The 17,431-nt window shown below is 37.8% G+C and overlaps 1 protein-coding gene across 1 annotated transcript in view; it reads left to right on the plus strand.

Moving 5' to 3' along the window:
- The window catches only part of LOC150084459 (cell adhesion molecule Dscam1-like), a 643,445-nt gene that overhangs the window by 530,766 nt on the left and 95,248 nt on the right, over window positions 1-17,431 (plus strand). Inside the window, exon 19 of the mRNA XM_090376243.1 lies at window positions 4,004-4,192. Coding sequence (XP_090232369.1) covers window positions 4,004-4,192 — 189 coding nt within the window. The remainder of the gene's footprint in view (window positions 1-4,003; window positions 4,193-17,431) is intronic.

A 17,431-nucleotide genomic window follows, 5' to 3' on the forward strand; every position in this document is an offset into this window, starting at 1 on the left:
AATTTTTAGAGACCTAAAAAACTAATTTCAGATGTTAGCCATTAGAATCTGTTATTCAAGAAAAACATAAATCATGTGCATCTGAAAGTCTGCAACAACTACCTACCTAAATGAATAAATTATGAATAAAACGTAGAAAAATGAACGTAATCTTTTTTTTTTTTTTATACAGTACTTGTTTTGAAAGAGGGCTACCAAACTTTTAAAATTAAATTGACATCCTGATGTAATTCACCACGATTGATGACCTGCCATATTGCATATGGAAAAAAGGCTAGAATTGGAATTCTGACAATACGGGATGATTATTTAAGGTGTTTTCACAACTTGGCCGAGTTTGTCTGTATCGGGTGAGAGCTGCACATATTCGCCTCTTCCCTCATGAAACTCACGTTTTTCATCTAGAAAAGACAGTCAAACGGATCACAGAATCCACAACTTAAATACCAAATACAGTTCCGGCCATTGCTTTATTAATTTAGCAAAATAGCAGAACCGTGAAAATCAGACATCAACCTTTTAAAATCTAACACGTTACTCGATGCATCTGTTTACTTTTTTTCACAGCATTCCATAATATCAATATAAGTAACAAAAATATAAAATATAAAAAAGAAATGAGGAAAATGAATGTTATCCAGTGCTTAATAATTTTTCCATAATTCCAGTAAATAACGTGTAAGAAATTAAAAAGAGAACAAGTCCATGCTGTCCTATTAAATTTATTAACGAATTAAATGGGCTGCTTCTTCTGTAATCTGTTCTTTATATGTCATTTTAAAAATTCCTGGATATCTACTTTTATTTGAAGGAACGTTTAACTTTGTCTGATAATGATGAAGTGTTCAAACATTGAGTGTTGATGATCTTGTACAATAATTTTATCCTTTGATTTCCTTCTTATATTTAGGTTTCATATTATATTTAGAAAAATAAGCATATTATCTATTACAGTAATAATCGTGAATTACGTCTTGGTGTATTTGACTATCAGTTTGTTTTCCAGTTTGTTTATTAAGTAATGTGAATGTACGAACCAGAATTTCCTTTTTCCTGGGATTTGTAAGCGATATTACCTTACATTTATTGGTATTTATCTCAACGTTATTGTTTACTCCCCAATGTGTATTATTAGTGGGGTAAAATGCTAGAAATCAAGCTTATACAGCATTAGCCAAAAAAATAAAGGTTATGTTGGTTCTATTAAATTTATTAATATATCTATGAGGATATTGAGAGTTTTGTAGGCTCATGCAATCGAGATGAGTGATGCACGCCGAAATTAATTTCATATCATCTGCCTAGATTAACAGTTTGACTTTCTCTGAAAAGTCAATAAGAACCAGATCAGTAATATAGATATTGAATATTAATCGCCTCAGAGCAGATCTCTGTGGTATTCCAATTGGAAAAGTAATTTGCCTTGATGTATTCCTCAAATAAATTACCTGATGTTGCCTGCAAAAGATATAGTAAGTAATCTAGTCTAATAAGGGGGGGTCACCTCGTACGATTGCAATTTATATTTCAGCAAGTTATGATTAATGGAATCGAACTCTTTCGATAAATTTGTATGACACCCACTCATGAACTCCTCTCAATTTCTGCATAGAAATGCTGTAGCGAGATGAGATCCGTCACCACAGACCCACCAGGGAAAAATCCCTATCGGACAGGATAGGGCTGAGCAGTTAGTATTAGCATTAGCATTAGTAGAGGCATATGATGCAAGAAAGCAAGCTTATTCAGCATCAGCCAAAAAAAAAAAAAAAACAACCACTACTCCCATTTCACCCCTCCATTCGTTCGAAATACCTGTCCAGCTGAGCCTTAAATTTGTTTAGGCTATCAACTTCAACAACAAGCGATGGAAGTCTATTCAACAAACCAACTGCCCGCTGGCTAAAGGCAAATTTCCGCACGTCTATCCGACATCCGTCCTTCCTCAATTTGAATTTATGCCCTCTCAGGTGATTATTCTGAGCAACAGGAAGAATCCCATCGGCATTGAGCATGCTCAAGCCATTCAAAGACTTATACACCTCTATTAGATCACCTCGCCGATGCCTAGTCTCCAGGCTCTGTAATTTGCAAAACTTAAGCCTTTCTTCGTAAGAGAAACCCTTTGTTCCATTCACTAATCTTGTTGCCCTTCTCTGTACTCGTTCCAGCAGCTCTACATCCTTCTTGAAATGAGGCCTCCAGACCTGTATACAGTACTCAAGGTGTGGCCTGACCAATGCCTTATACAAGGGAATAATCACATCCCTGTCCCTGCTAGAAAAATTCCTGTATATCATTGACAAGACACCATGAGCTACTCTTGCAGCTCGTCTGCACTGCTCAGAGAACTTCATGTCTGCCTGCACAATTACCCCCAGGTCCTTTTCATTCTCTACCACTGTCAGCGTAGTACCACAGAGTTGATACGTTGATCTGGGGTTACTGTTTCCCATATGTAGTACTTTACATTTGTCAATGTTAAACTTCATTTGCCACCTCTCAGCCCATCTGCTCAACCTTTCCAGATCCTGTTGCAGCAGCATAGTATCAGTAGTGTCCTTAACAACCCTGCCAACCTTTGTATCGTCTGCAAACTTGGACATTAAGCCTGATACACCATCATCAATATCATTTATAAGTACAGAAAACAACAATGGACCCAACACTGAACCCTGAGGAACTCCACTAATAACATTAGTTCACGTTGAGCAGTGTCCATTGATTACTACTCTCCGTCTTCTGCCACTCAACCATCCCTTTATCCATAGCATCAATTTGCCTCCAATGCCACACTTCTCCAATTTGTGCAGCAGTCTTCCATGCGCAACAGTATCAAAAGCCTTTCTAAGATCCAAATATATAATATCAAAGTTATTCCCTGCATCCAGTTCTTTTGTGACTACATCATAGAATCCAATCAAATTGGTTAGACAAGACCTGCCCTTAACAAACCCATGCTGTGTCTGAGCTATAACTGAATTCTTGTCCAGATGATCCTGCAGTGCTTCTTTAACAAGTGCCTCCATTAATTTTCCTGGAACCGAAGTTAAACTAACAGGTCTATAATTACTTGTGTCAGCCTTTGATCCTCCTTTGTGAATTGGGGTTACATTTGCACATCTCCAGTCCATGGGTACCTCCCATGAGTTGTATGGCTCTCTTATCTGGAGAGAGAGAGAGAGGGAGAGAAAACAACACCCACATACCCCTAATATTAAGGGAAACGACCACAATCTTGGTGGTCATTTGATTGTTTTTGTAGGCATGTTCATGAACGGAGGAATGGCTCTCTATCTTTGACAGAGGCTCCTTTATTGGTCAAAAGAATAGATCCTAAGGCAAGCGAAAGGCTTTTCAGAGAGGAATAAATCCTGAATTAAGTTCCTCTCATAATTCTCTTCCACATGGGACTCAGCTAGTAGACAAATTCTTTCTTGAAAATTAAGAATACAATTTGGATGGAATCTGGACCAATGGAGAACATCTGGAATGCTTTAGAGATGTTACTTCACCCTATTCCCCATAAAATTTTATTCATAGGAAATTCTGTATGAATAATATTAAGAAATTTAAACCTTCACAGTCACGAGACCAAAAATATTTTATTGAATTTCATCAAAAACATTTTTCTTGACTTGATATCTCTGATTCGTACGAACACGCCTTAAAAGTTATCTTTTAAGGCGTGTTCGTACAAATATTCGTGATCCCACGCCGGTTCAAGTTTAAAACAAAAATATTATCGAAAAATTGGTAGAGTATTTATTTTCAATGTATAAATACAGTACCGCATAGTGGACCTTTGTTTTTGTTTAAAAGGAAAAGCTTGTGTAAATATTAAAACGAAATTATTAAAAGCATTTAAACTTTGAGCAATGAGAATTGTATATCACCCAACGCCCTTGCTAGTTTGGTTTATCGTACAGTCACTTACATCAAGGTAGAAAATATTTTTTTTTTTCACGAGAGCATCCCAGTAAGCATCCTTTCTATTCTGTAGGGTATCTACTACATCACAAGTGGGAATACGCCGGTGAATGGGAAGACGTCAAACTTCCTCCTGACACCAAAACTTTCACCTTCAGCAGACTACGTTGTGGTGCCCGGTATCAGTTTTATGTCACCGCCTTCAACTCTGTCGGAAAGGGAGAGCCAGGCGATGTTATCAACGCCAAGACAGATGGAATGGGTAAGTAATATCCGTAGCAGTTTATACTTGGACGGAAGGACTTATCGGCTCGTTCTACTGTTGATATGTTTGGCATCTCAACTTCCTACTTCCGTCGCGGTCGTTACGATATGGGTTGAATAACCTGCAGCCATATTGGAATAGCCTCGATGGAATGTAGGGGATCAGAAAATGGTTGAGGATTTGGTCGTTTCATCTTGCCGCAGATTTTCTTATAAAGATCTTTCATGTCCTGCATGCTGTATATAGTATGTATAAAATATAACCTTACTGGCCTCGTAGTTTCTAACACCGATGAGAGAATCTTCAAGCAGCATCACGCATCGAACACTACCCTACCAACATTCATACTGTGTTGATATTTGCTATTGAAAATTCTCTTATTTCATACTTCGAGGTAGCTCTTTCTGTTTTTTGTAGTAAAAGAAATTCTGGGATATGTTCTTTGTTTATCCTTTGTTACCTCCGAGAGTATCTTTCTCCAGCGCGCATATGAAGTGAATTTTATAAAATATCGCTATATTTATTGTTTTTATTCTTAATATATATAATTACAATATATGTGCCAGTATTATCGTCTTGGAGGTTCACAGCCTTAATGCAGAAAATATGCTAAATAGTTTTAAACTGATGCTTTATAACTGAAATCATATTTAACAGAAAGATATTGGTAGAATATCATATTTTGTGAAACTGAAAAACTTGAAGTGAAAATTCTGGAAATAGAGTTGGGAGCAGGTGGAATTCATTCCCCTAGTCTCAGAGACACTTTGCAATTGCCTATATGTTGTTACTGGGAGATGGGTCTGTCTTCTACAACTACGTAAATAAAAGCGCCCAGCTAGTTCTGAAAAGAGCGTCAACTAGTTCTGAAAAGCCATTACCACCACTGGGTCACAATGGGAATTTTCAGGCCTGTCTCTCCATTGAAAATTGCATGTGGAGGCTCTTAGGGACCTAAGTTAAGAATTATTTTCTAGTGCTACTCCAACTCATTCTCGCAGACTGACACACTTATCACAGAATACAGGTAATTTGCAGTGGCAAGTTGGGCCGAGTTACAAGCGACAAAGGAATAAAAGGAACAGATTGATCGGTACATAACTGTTCTGTTATGGATATGTATTTATCGACGCATTAGAACGAAAACATGCTATTACTTTACATCAGATGATTATGGAAACTGCAGAATTGCGATCGTAAGCGCATTGTTGTGTTAATTATCTCTCCCTATCTTTAAATTATTATTGAGCGAATTTCCTTTTGAAATATCCACATTTGCTTTATATGGGTATAAAATACGTATATTTAATTTAATATTCGAAAGGTCCCCACAAAAAGCACATTTATTATGTCAGCTATAAAAAATATAAGCTATAAAAAAGGCAAGGGTGTATTTGCTGTCCAGAACAGGCTAATTTTTTACTTTTATACTGTGATCTAGTTAGTCGGATTCAAAAGAAACATCGTTTTGAGGCCTTCATCCTAAAAACAAGCAATTTGTCATATAAGTATACTCATTTACAAGATAGGACTCATTTACAAGATATGCTGACTCTTTGTGTACTTAGCTAACATGCTATTCATTCTTTCATTCTTCCTTAGCTTTAATTCTTTAGAAATACAATGCGTATTCTGTGCTAAAAGTTCAAATGAGCATCAAACAGGAACATTTTAATTTCACTAGCAGTCCTAGTAGAGTTATAGGTCACAGGTTCTTCTTTCAACTTAGTTTAACTGGTGTGAAATGGTTAGAAAGTTTAACAAGGATCACAGTGATATTTTTTCAACTTTAAAGTTAATTTTTGTAGACCCTCGCGGCAGCACAGCGGTTACGATCGCATTCCTTCTATACAGTATCGAAATGGTCCGGGTTCGATTCTCTTTAAGGCGAAAGAAATGTTTTGGGTTTTTTCGCAATATTGCCATATTAGTCTTTGTCGGACGAGATTGGACGCCGCCTCCTTTCCCCCAATTCAGGTTTTTCATCCAGAGAAAGAGGTAAAGCAACCATAGAATACCTGGATTTTATAGACACAATATACTGACACGTCTTTTAAAAAAAAAAGTATCAATACACTGATACTTCTTTTCAATGACAACACCTTTTTTTGATGATTTATTACAAAAGATTATGATTATTATTGTAAACAAAATATATAAACAAATTTTTCTGGAAGAAATTGTACTGTATTGTGTTGTTTTGTATTATCTGTCTATACATTAAAAAAGTTTTCCTCCTATTGATATTTGGCAACTGCCTCCATAACGTTCGCCAACCTCGTGCACGTGATTTGATGTTCCATTGTAACGTTTTTTGCATATTAATTATTATTTGTAAATATTGTAGTTTAGTATTTTATAAATATTTTAAATATTTGTGTAGTTTGTAAATATTTCAGTTAAATATTTTAGTCCTACTCTTTGGGATGCAACAATATTACTCATGCATTCTGGAACCCAAACAAAAGGCCTTTTCCTAAGTGACCTATGTAAACGCAGGTAAATAATTATAGTGATATTGGCGGAAGTCCAGTATAATATACACTTGCAGGTATTTCGATGAAAGCGGGGAAGACTGCGATAATCGAAAGGTGAAGGCACCTCCCTTTTCTGATTGTTTTTGTGTCGTCGCGGAGAGGGGGCTTAGCTCAGGTAGTGTGTTTCTCTTCATCCCACTGTTTTAAAATGGGAAAACGAGTTCCCGACTTAAAAACAGAGGCAAATATGGGGAAAAACACTTAGGCATATCAACCTAGGAGGACAGTGGGTGGGGAAAGCAGTGGCTTCTGCCAATCACTGCTTTTTTCCTGTTCGTTCGTCGAAATATGGGAGTCACAACTTGTCAATCACTGTTTTCCCACTGTTTTTCTTGCCGCCATGTTGGAGGGTGTACACCGTTCTGGAGTTTTTCCGTGACATTTATTCGATCTTGAGAATGCCGCGCACTACAAATGCACATAGTGGCATAGTGTTTTGTGGAAGGCGCCACCGGTGGTTTCCCACATCTGCGCCATGGTACTTTGTGAAGAATTTACAGAATCTCTGTAAAAGCCAGAAAAAGTGTGGTGTCTGGTTTGTGACAGAGTTGTGCTGTGGTCTGTTGTTCTGTCTCTGGCTGCTTAGCCGCAAGGCCCCTAAGGGAACCCCACGTTGCCCGCCACCACCACTGGGAGGTGAGCCAGGCTGCCCATTATACTCTGGCTGGCCTCCGCCAGGGTTGCCTGAGCTTCCTGACGGAGCCAAAAAAAAAAAAAATAATAAATAAATAAATAAATAAAATAAAAATAAAAAAATAAAATAAAATAAATAAATAAAATAAAAATAAAATAAAATAAATAAAAATAAAAAGTAATATAAATAAATAAATAAATAAAAAGAAATAAAAAATAAAAATAAATAAAATAAAAAATAAATAAATAAAAAGAAATAAAAAATAAAAAAATAAAATTAAAAAATTAAATAAAAAAAATAAATAAAAAATAAATTAATTAAAAAATTAAGTAAAATAAAGTAACAGATTAAAAAAAAAAAAAAAAAAAAGGGAAGAGAGAGAGAGGAGCATAGAAAAAGAGAGGATTTGAGGGAGAATGAATTTGGGTGGGTTGACAGGGGAGAATAAATCCACCCTAATTTAGGCGAAGTATAGGAAAGAGTGTGGGTTTAAAAGTCACAGGGGACAGGTGCCCCTGTGTAATTGTCAATGGCATAGTGCCTGTAGATCCCGCACTGAGGTCAGTGCCAGCAATCCCGCACCTAGATCGGTGCCAGCAGTATATCCTACCCATTTCGGGTTTGCGATGACTTTTAAATCCCGCACTCCGAGGAGTGCCAGCATCCCGCACCTTGGATGGTGCCTGCAGTGGATCCTACCCTATTAGGGTTTGCATAATTATGTCTGCGTTTTTCCGGGGGAATGGAGAGTTCTCCCACGCCGGTCCGGTTTAGTTGTTGGGCTCTGAGTTCTGCAATCTTAGCTCGCCTAAGTGCAAATGTTTCTTGTGCGTAGGTGGTTAATGCCTTATAGGTATCTTCCTCGAGTAGCAGAGTGAATTCTTGATTGCGAGGGTTTCTCTGTATTGTGGTGAGGAATTTAAGCCTAATGTTGTCGTAGCTGGGGCACTCATACATGAGGTGCCCCCAGGACTCCTCTTCGCCGCAGTGGCAACGTGGGTCATTCTCGATTCCCATGGCGGTCAGTTTTTGTTGGAAGGATCCATGGCCGGTGATGATAAAGGTCACATGGAGGCCAGGCGAAAACCAGGGTGGAGGTTCTGGGTGAGTTGAACTTATGGATGGAAGGAATCGTTTTGTGATGGCCCCTTTTGTTGTAGTGTCCCAGTCATGTTGCCATATCTCTTGTAGATGTTTGGTTATCCGTTGTCTTTCCTGCCTGGTGCCGTTTGTGGTGTCAAGTTGAAAATTTAGCAGTTGGGTTGGAACTCCCTTCCTTAAGTGATAAAAAAGCCCTCTTTTAACCACTTCTAAGTATAGTGGCTGACATCCAGTTAATACCTGCAGAGCAGGGGTGCTGACGATGCGGCATGCCCTGCAAATTGAAAGGAGCATGAACCTCTGGATTGAATCCAGCTTACGTTTATTTCTTGCTAGGATGGCTTTTCGGTACCAGATGGAGGCACCATAACACACACTTGGCACGTATGCCGCTTGGTATATCAGAGTAAGAGCTTTGTGCTTCAGCCCCCAGTCTGCCCTGCTGACCCGCCTACTACAACTGCACAGGTAAATAATTGCATAGGTCGTTCCTGATTAGATATCGACCAGTGCGTCTTTTACTTAGAAAAGATTTGACTTAATCCGTATACCGCTACATTTTACATAGAAAACCGTGGGCGAGCAGGGGGCGAAACCCTCTAGTTATTATTATTTATTAACTAAAATAAATAGTCGCATACTATTCAAGTACGTACGCTGCAGATTTTAAAACGAATTAATGCAGCAGAGTGAAATTGTAAATACAAAAGTAAAATTCAGATAGACCAATAATGTTCAGCTTCAGTTTAATGCCCATGTTTACAAGTGCTGTTGTCGTGGAAACGTAAGACTAGAACTAATTACTAAACAGAATAATTAGCTATGCATTCTGTTTGTCAAAGTGAGTTAGTTCGAAAAATATATCCCCAGGATATTCCTCTCTGCCAAAGGACAAACAGAATTAGCTTACAATTCGTCGATTCCTTCTGTTGTGCGATACTTAGAAGATCCGATGGGGGATTGACGAAAGCAATTATTTATTCAATCACTTTAATTTTCGGGAGCGAATGTAAGTAACCTTTATTACTTTGGTATACAGTCCATTTCCTAAAATCACTTTTGAGTATTTTTAAGTAGAATTTCACTAACTTTTATAAATATATTTTAATATTTTTTTTTGCCGTGTTAACCCACCAAAATACACTGGGTACCGAATTCATTAGGTACATGGAAGGGTCACAAGCAAATGGTTGATAGTGGCACATGACTCGAAATATATACGAGATAAGAGGGAACAGCGTGGAGAAGACATTTTAAATGATGCTCATACTGTGAGTAAATGGAATGAGCTCACAACCTTTTGAACATGAAAACATGGAATTCTGTTAGGTTTCTAAGTACAAGTGTCACTATTTCCGCAATGATAGGGTGTGTAAAGACAACAGTGGCAAAGATATACAAGAAAATCCAGGCTGACCAAAAAACTAGATCAGTATATGTGTACTGAATTGGCGAGAGAGAGAGAGAGAGAGAGAGAGAGAGAGAGCTCGAAGAATTGCGAAGATTTCGGGCCAGCCCTAAACTACGGTTAGTTCCCTATTATGAAGATTAATAGAAAACTTATAGTTCAGAAAGCGCTTTCCAAGAAAATTAATACAGAGTTTGGCTACCTTCAAAGTTTCACCACAAATCTCTGGTAAAATGACTGGTGTGGAGCTCCATTCTTTCCTCAAAGCACAAGTGAGGCCCAGCAATGCAGATCATGTTCTGACTTGCGTGAATCCAAAGTTCTAACTCATCTCACAGGCTGCTCTACTGGGTTACAAACGAAGCTCTGCAATGGTTTCAGCATTCTCTCGTGCTGTTGTCCACAGTCCAGAAGTCGCTCTTTGTGACAGCAGGGCGTTGTTGTCGATGGTGCAGGCACAGGTTGCATAACATGTCCTTAGTATCAGGATACATTATTAACTAGTACATTAAAGCAAGCCTGGGCATTCATAGTTCCATACATTTCGATCAATGATCCAATGCCACCTATCACGTGAAACACCCCTAGATGATAAAACTGCTGCCTATAAACATCACAGTTGGGACAACACATACTGCTTGAGCTCTGCAGACACAAATATACCTATTTAATTGGAATAGCATGTACCGTGACCTACGAAGCGACAATACTGCTTTAAATTTATTCATAGTTCAGCTTTGTAAGTCTCTGCACCATTCAGCTAACAGAGTGCATTTGATTTGGCAATCAAGGGCTATGCCCTGCAAATCCATCACAGAAATAACACATGTCTCTACGAGCTGTGGTTGCGCTTATAGTATTACCAATGGCTCTCTTCGTTTCCAAAGTAAGCAATGGTGTTCTGATCACGTTATTCGTTTATAAATCTGGGGGAATCATTGGATCCTATTGGTAAGGATAGTAGATTTTTTCAGTGCAATCTCACTTTCTAACTCCCATTTCGGCACTCTACAACACAGTCTAAACTTCAATCACATCCATACAGGTAAAACCTTATGTATTTAACTTTACCATAGTTAAGTGCATTGTTGCGCAAGGGCCTCTTTTCCCTTGCGTCGTAAAACTCATAAATACACAAACAAACATTTTGGAACTGTGTTAGCAAAGATCAACTATTTCGGAATGATTAATTTCTGAAAGGTAGTAAGCACATTTACCATATGACACTCAACTACACTGGTGTGCAAAACTAAAGGACCAATACTATTTCTAAAGGTTACTACCAGAAAATCTTTACTTAAGGTACTCTTTACTGATGAGAGTAGATTCAGGCTCAGCAGCGATTCTGGACGTCAGCTAATCTGGCGAGAGGTTGGCACACGGTATCACCCCTCAAACATCACTGAAAGGGATCGATACGGCGGTCGAGGTGTTCTCGTCTAGGAAGGCATTATCTTGGATGGACGTACATAACTCCAGATACTGGAAGACAGTTCCTTAACCGGTGCACGCTACTGTACTGAATTAATCCTTCCCCATGTGCGTCTGTTCTGAGGTTCCATTGGCCTGGAGTTCGTGTTTATGTATGATAACACCACACCAATCACAATGCAGCTGTGATATGCTTTTGCAAAGCGAGGACATTGTTCGTATGGATTGGCCTGCCCGTTCCACTGAGCTAAATCCAATCGAACACATATGGGACTCTCTGGGGAGATGCCTAGCGGCACATCCACACTCACCAGAAAATGTTCACCAGCTGAAGATGGCGCTGACAGTGGAATGGACGATGTTACTGCAAGAATGTATCAACAACAATGTTCTAGGTATTGAACAGGTGGTGCAAAGCCTGCATCGACATTGGGGGGTGGCCATATATCCTACTGAGCACCACCTCTTCCCTTTGTCCCATCTTTGGCTGTGATGCCTCTCTATCATGGCAGCCAGTGCTGTGTTGCCATTTTTGAATAAATTCCCTCTGTACCGTTTTGTTTCCGTTGTTGTGTTGATAATGTTTCCTTCATTTCTGTACCTCACGAGGTTCCTTTGGTATGCTTTTCCCATATCTAGGCCACTCCTATGAGGAGCTACAGGTAGAAACCTGACTGGTCCTTAAATTTTGCACTCCAGTGTATTATACCTCTCTGAAAATCAATTTAATTATTTCCCACAACGCATTCGGCTGCAGAAAAAAAGTGTGGAACCCTTTCCACAAGACGTAATAATCACCTTTATCGTGTATTTTCACAACCAATACACTTTCTTGCAATCAGAGGGGTGTCACATTATTTTTGGCATGGTAAAGTATATTCCATTTGTAATGCATTTTAGCATGACATCAAACACGCCAAAAAACTGGATGTGTTTAGCAACTGATTGCCGTACAGAGCAAATGAGATAAATATAAAGACTAATAGTGTCAGCAATTCATAAAATTTAAATACTGTGAAGAAACCTTCAGTGTTGACTTGAAGTAGAATTCCACTTTTGCCTATAGCAGTTGTTTGTGAACAGAACGTTACTACTGAATAATTTCGTAGGTCTTTTCGCCTCGAAGTTCTGCTAGTATTGTCTACGATTTATAATTTAGTCCTCCATAAAACCGCTAGAACACTTTATGTACTTGATGGTGTATAAGACACGTCTTATACACCGGGATGAGATAAATGTTGCGTGACAACCATCGATTATCTAAAGTCGAACGCAGTATACACGCAAGAAGACTCTAATGATGTGGAATAGCTTTGTTTTTCCCTGTCGTGCTTGGTCTTGCAAAAATGCTTTGATGGCATTTTTACACGGTCTGCGCTTCTCTATGGTTAAGAATTTCGCCCCTTTGGTTCCGTTATCTGTACATTAATGCCATTGTTTTGATATTAGAAGTTAGCATCTGAAACTTTAATCCTATGAATCGGTGCGTATAGCAACCTGGAACAATTTGCGAACATCGATGGATTTTGCACTTAGTGCCATAAAATTGTAAAAATTTAATAACACAAAAATCAGACCATCGGCAGTTCTTCACTTAGTCCAATACCAGATCAAATTATGCTGACCCAATTGTAAGAATTCATAATTGTGAACCATGTAGATTCCTTTATTGAAACCCTCCTTAGCGCCAGTTAGTTAAAACGTAATACTTTGATATTATAATTACTAATAGATAAAATATTGTACATATTTATATTTTGTCTGGATTTTGGCGTGATCGTAATTGCCCACGCTCTATGCTGATTTATGAAGATGTAGCCCCCTTCCTTCTGTCATTTGGCCCGAAGAAGGTATCGTAGAAAACTCAAAACGTAGTCTTTATAAATTGAGAGTACTGAGACAATGCGTTTTTAATTTCTACTATTTTTCATTAAAACTAAAATTTTGTTATCAAGCGTGGGTTAAGTTTCTCCTCATTTAAAATCATGAGATTTTTGCTTCATTTTTAAGATTGCAAAACAAAAAAACAAGAAATATTATGAAAAGAATCGCGAAGAATTCCTGAAACCCACTATCCTTAGTTGCTTTGTCCTTAGTAGCACGAGTACCACTTAGCTTTCACAGAAATTGTTTCGGTATGCTGATAGAAAGTAATCGTGAGAAAGCCATACACGAAACCTGCAAACAAATTTCTACTGCAGTATGAGTAAATCAGGATATAATCAGGATTTAACGCCCCTCAGATAGCATAAAAATAGCTGCAAACACAACAGCAATTAAAAGTCAACAATCTTCTGTAAATGAACGATCTTGATTTTTAGTAAAGTTCTTTTATAAAAACAACAAACTCCTTGGCTCTCGCTTTAAACGTTAAAATAGCCGCCTATTTCGAAACGGACCGTGCAAAATGATGAAAAAATTCTTCTTCGAATTTCTCCACCATTTTGCGTCCATTATACCACAGCAATGCACCAACTCCACCCAACGGCACGAGACATTTGAGTATCTTATTGACAGATGAGGCTTGTTTCAGCTATACGCAGTGAATACCCTTTATTGTCAGTTATGGAGAACATTGCCTATCGACGAGATTTCTCCCCGGTGCTCACTGTAATACTTTGTGAGGATTTGTAGCAGTTAATTGTGACACATTATTAATTTTCGAACCGCATTTTGGCTCCAATAACTTTATGAGAATTTAAGGAAGCCTTTAGAAATATTGTTTCTGAGTGCGTGAATTTGCTCTGCTTCTGAATGCTGTTTTGTATTGCTCTGCTTCTGAATTCTTGTTTGGCTATTTGGAGTCCTATAGGGGAACTAAAATTTTAACCGCGTTAATCATCTCCTAATTAAAAAGCACACATTTGGTAAGATGTGGAATGTTTAATAAACTAGCACTTATTAAAAATTACTTCGGACTAGGCTGAATATTACTTTTCAGACCTCGTAATTAGGGTAGTGATTTCGATTACTTTTTTCCGTCCAATTGAAAATATCTCGGTTGAGTATATTTGACTAGCCAAAGTTAACGCAAAGTTTTGTTATTGGAATTTTTATATTCTATTGCCTTCTTGTAATCGGGCTAGTTTATCTTACTCGTTTTGTTTTTCTAAAACAAGAGAATTTTCCATAGAATACATGCACAATATACTTATGGTTCACGGTTTTGCTTTTTTTCCACAATAACAACGTTACAGTATGTGTGGAGTGCATAATTTCTAAATATTTCATTTCACAATTTCGGTGTTTTAATGTCACTTAGCATTTACAATAAAACAGAACATGAAAACCAATGCGCCAAAAACAAACAAACTAACTAACTAACTAACTAGAAAACCACAAAAAACACAACAGAACATGAAATGTAAATATTTCCCATGTCAAGATAAGTCTATTTCCAGAGATGCTTGATGATAAACAACAAAGGCTTGAGAGAAAATATTTAATTCTTAAAGATTATTATCTTTACTTATGATAGGAGAGAGAGTTCTCCACAATACGAAGTCTGACTGTGGCATTAACAAAAACATTAAACCACCAATATTAGAGATTTTCAAATCATTCATATAAAGGAATGTAACATTGGACATAAGTCATTGCGAAGATAGCAGATGCTTAGATTTAGATGGTGAATGTTTATCGACGGATATGTTGCAGAATTTCCGAGTATCTTTTGGCTCTGAGAAATTTGAGATTGCATCTAATGATCGTATCTTGAGAAGAATATTTACAACCAAAGGCAATCAGAGAGACCTGACTATACAGAGGCTGGGATGCTTTGAATACTGTAATATGCAGCGGTTGCCCCAAAGCAACCTAAAGTCATATACTAAACAGACACGCTTCCTGGAAAGTTTATTAAAACCATGACACAGATGTTCTTGGACCGCCGTTGGTTTAAACCGTCATTCCAAGGCGATGAGGTGTAGAGCAAACAAAGTGTTGGGCAGTGACACGAGGAATATTCGACCACTCATATAGCTGGGCTGAGGATTATGCTAACGAACACACACAGTGCAATGATCATCTCACGGGCTGCTCAATAGGACTAATATCAGGGAATTGGGCTGGCTCAAAGCAGGGCTTGAATTCATCCTTATGTTCCTCAGACCGCTGTTTCAAATATTTATTTCGGGAATGGTTTCATTGTCATTTTGTAATTGCTCCTGTTCATAGGGAGAAACATACAACATTGTCGCCCCCGATATGTAGCAATTTTCAGATATGCGTTAGTGTTCAGAGTATACTCCTCGTGGATTAAGATACCAGCAATCTGTGCTATCGGTGCTGAACATAACAGAATAGTTCCAGTTCCTCGAGTGATATTTACTTAGGTGAAGCAGTGATAGAGCAAAGTATTATTATTATTTATTTATTTATTTATTTTTGTCTTGTTAGCGCTCTCGTTCAACGAGAGTGAGTACAAACTTCAACTTTGCTTTACTGCATACAGGTAAGTTACGCCGGAAAGCGACATTTACAGGTTCCACTATGTGTTTAAAATCGCCGACTGCTTATTAGTTGTGCACACTGATATTAACATATGAAAAAATGAATATAAGAGAAAATCTTAATGAAACCATTTGAATGTACCTTAATATTTTGCGAACCAGGCATCTTATTGGTTTTGTATATCACAAATATAGTAGACTTACCACCTCTGAACACTGTGGGATTCTTTGCCTTTAGTTAATTGCCAATACGAACGATCTGCGTGTATAAAACAGCAGAACGCAGTTCTTTATATAGGGATGTTTATTTTTATCGCCGATGTTCCGCTGGATTGTATGTTTTCATGCAGCGTTTCCAGAAACAAGCCGTTTTTATTACACTGTATCATTTCTACGAAAATAAGTGTAACCCAGTCTGAAATCTTACCCTTGACTAAACTACCGTCGTAGCCGAGTGTAAGCGCGCGGGTACACGTGCATTGAGTGGCTGGGGTTCAAGCCCATGACTGCTAAATACGGTGCTGTTTTCCTATTCTGTCTATGTTGTGAACGACCAAAGAAGTTGTTCCTGAGTATAAACAGAAAAATTATTTATCTTTTACTACAGCTCTGTTCGTTATTTTGGAAACGTTCCGAATTATACAATTTTTTTCGGCCACAAATCATGCAGTCCCAATAAAAATGCTTAATTGTAATATTGTCTCTGAAGTGATATGCAGCAGAAGAAACTATATTTTTCACAGAAACTGTAATAGGGAGTTGCACATAGAAGCGTTACATAAAATAACGAACACGCAGTGAAAAATATTACACAAAATGAAACGTTATAGATACTATATAAGAAATGAAATAATTGTTATTTATGGAAATTAATAAATAAATTTCTCTAGTACTGTACTAGGATACATTATTAACCAGTACACGAAAGCAAGATTCGGTATTTTATTTCAATAACAGAACCGGTAATAAATAAGCTTTATTTCTTATTTATTATGAGGTAATTAAAATGTATATCACAATCGTAATAACTAATAAAATATTTTAAAAAAATGGAAAATTGCGCGCCCAGAAATCAATGAGAATTTTCGTATTCCTGTTGCAGATTTTCAGGATGGGATTAGTCATGACACTCTCTTGCTGCTGTACACAGTCCAGAAGTCGCGTTTTGTGACAACAGGGCCTTAGTTGTTGTCGATGGTGCAGAGACCGGCTGCATAACATTTCTCTAGTACTGTATTAGGATACATTATTAACCAGTACACTAAAGCAAGATTCGGTATTTTATTTCAATAACGGAACCGGTTATTGAAATAATATTTATACAATTAATAATCATAATAATAATAGTACCATCCAAGACCAAGATAATCAACACCAGAAACTATAGAAAATTCATCGTCAAGGTGCCCCGAGTGTCCAATGACACATGTAGGCGATGCCATCTGGCCTCAGAAACGATCCAACACGTCACCCTGGGATGCAAGGTGATCACCCAGACTGATAATGGGCCAATAAAATCCAAACAAAAACCCAGACTGTGTACACTCGTAGACACGACCAGGTAGCCATGATAAAACATCAGAAGCTATCAAGGAAATGCCAGTTGATCAAAGAAACTGTGCTGTATTAAAAGTACGACCCCAGGCAGTACTAAAAATCCCGACCCACAAGCTG

The sequence above is a fragment of the Mastigoproctus giganteus genome, chromosome 6 (assembly GCF_048544385.1).
Source record: "Mastigoproctus giganteus isolate SK-2022 chromosome 6, ASM4854438v1, whole genome shotgun sequence".
Lineage (NCBI taxonomy): Eukaryota > Metazoa > Arthropoda > Arachnida > Uropygi > Thelyphonidae > Mastigoproctus > Mastigoproctus giganteus.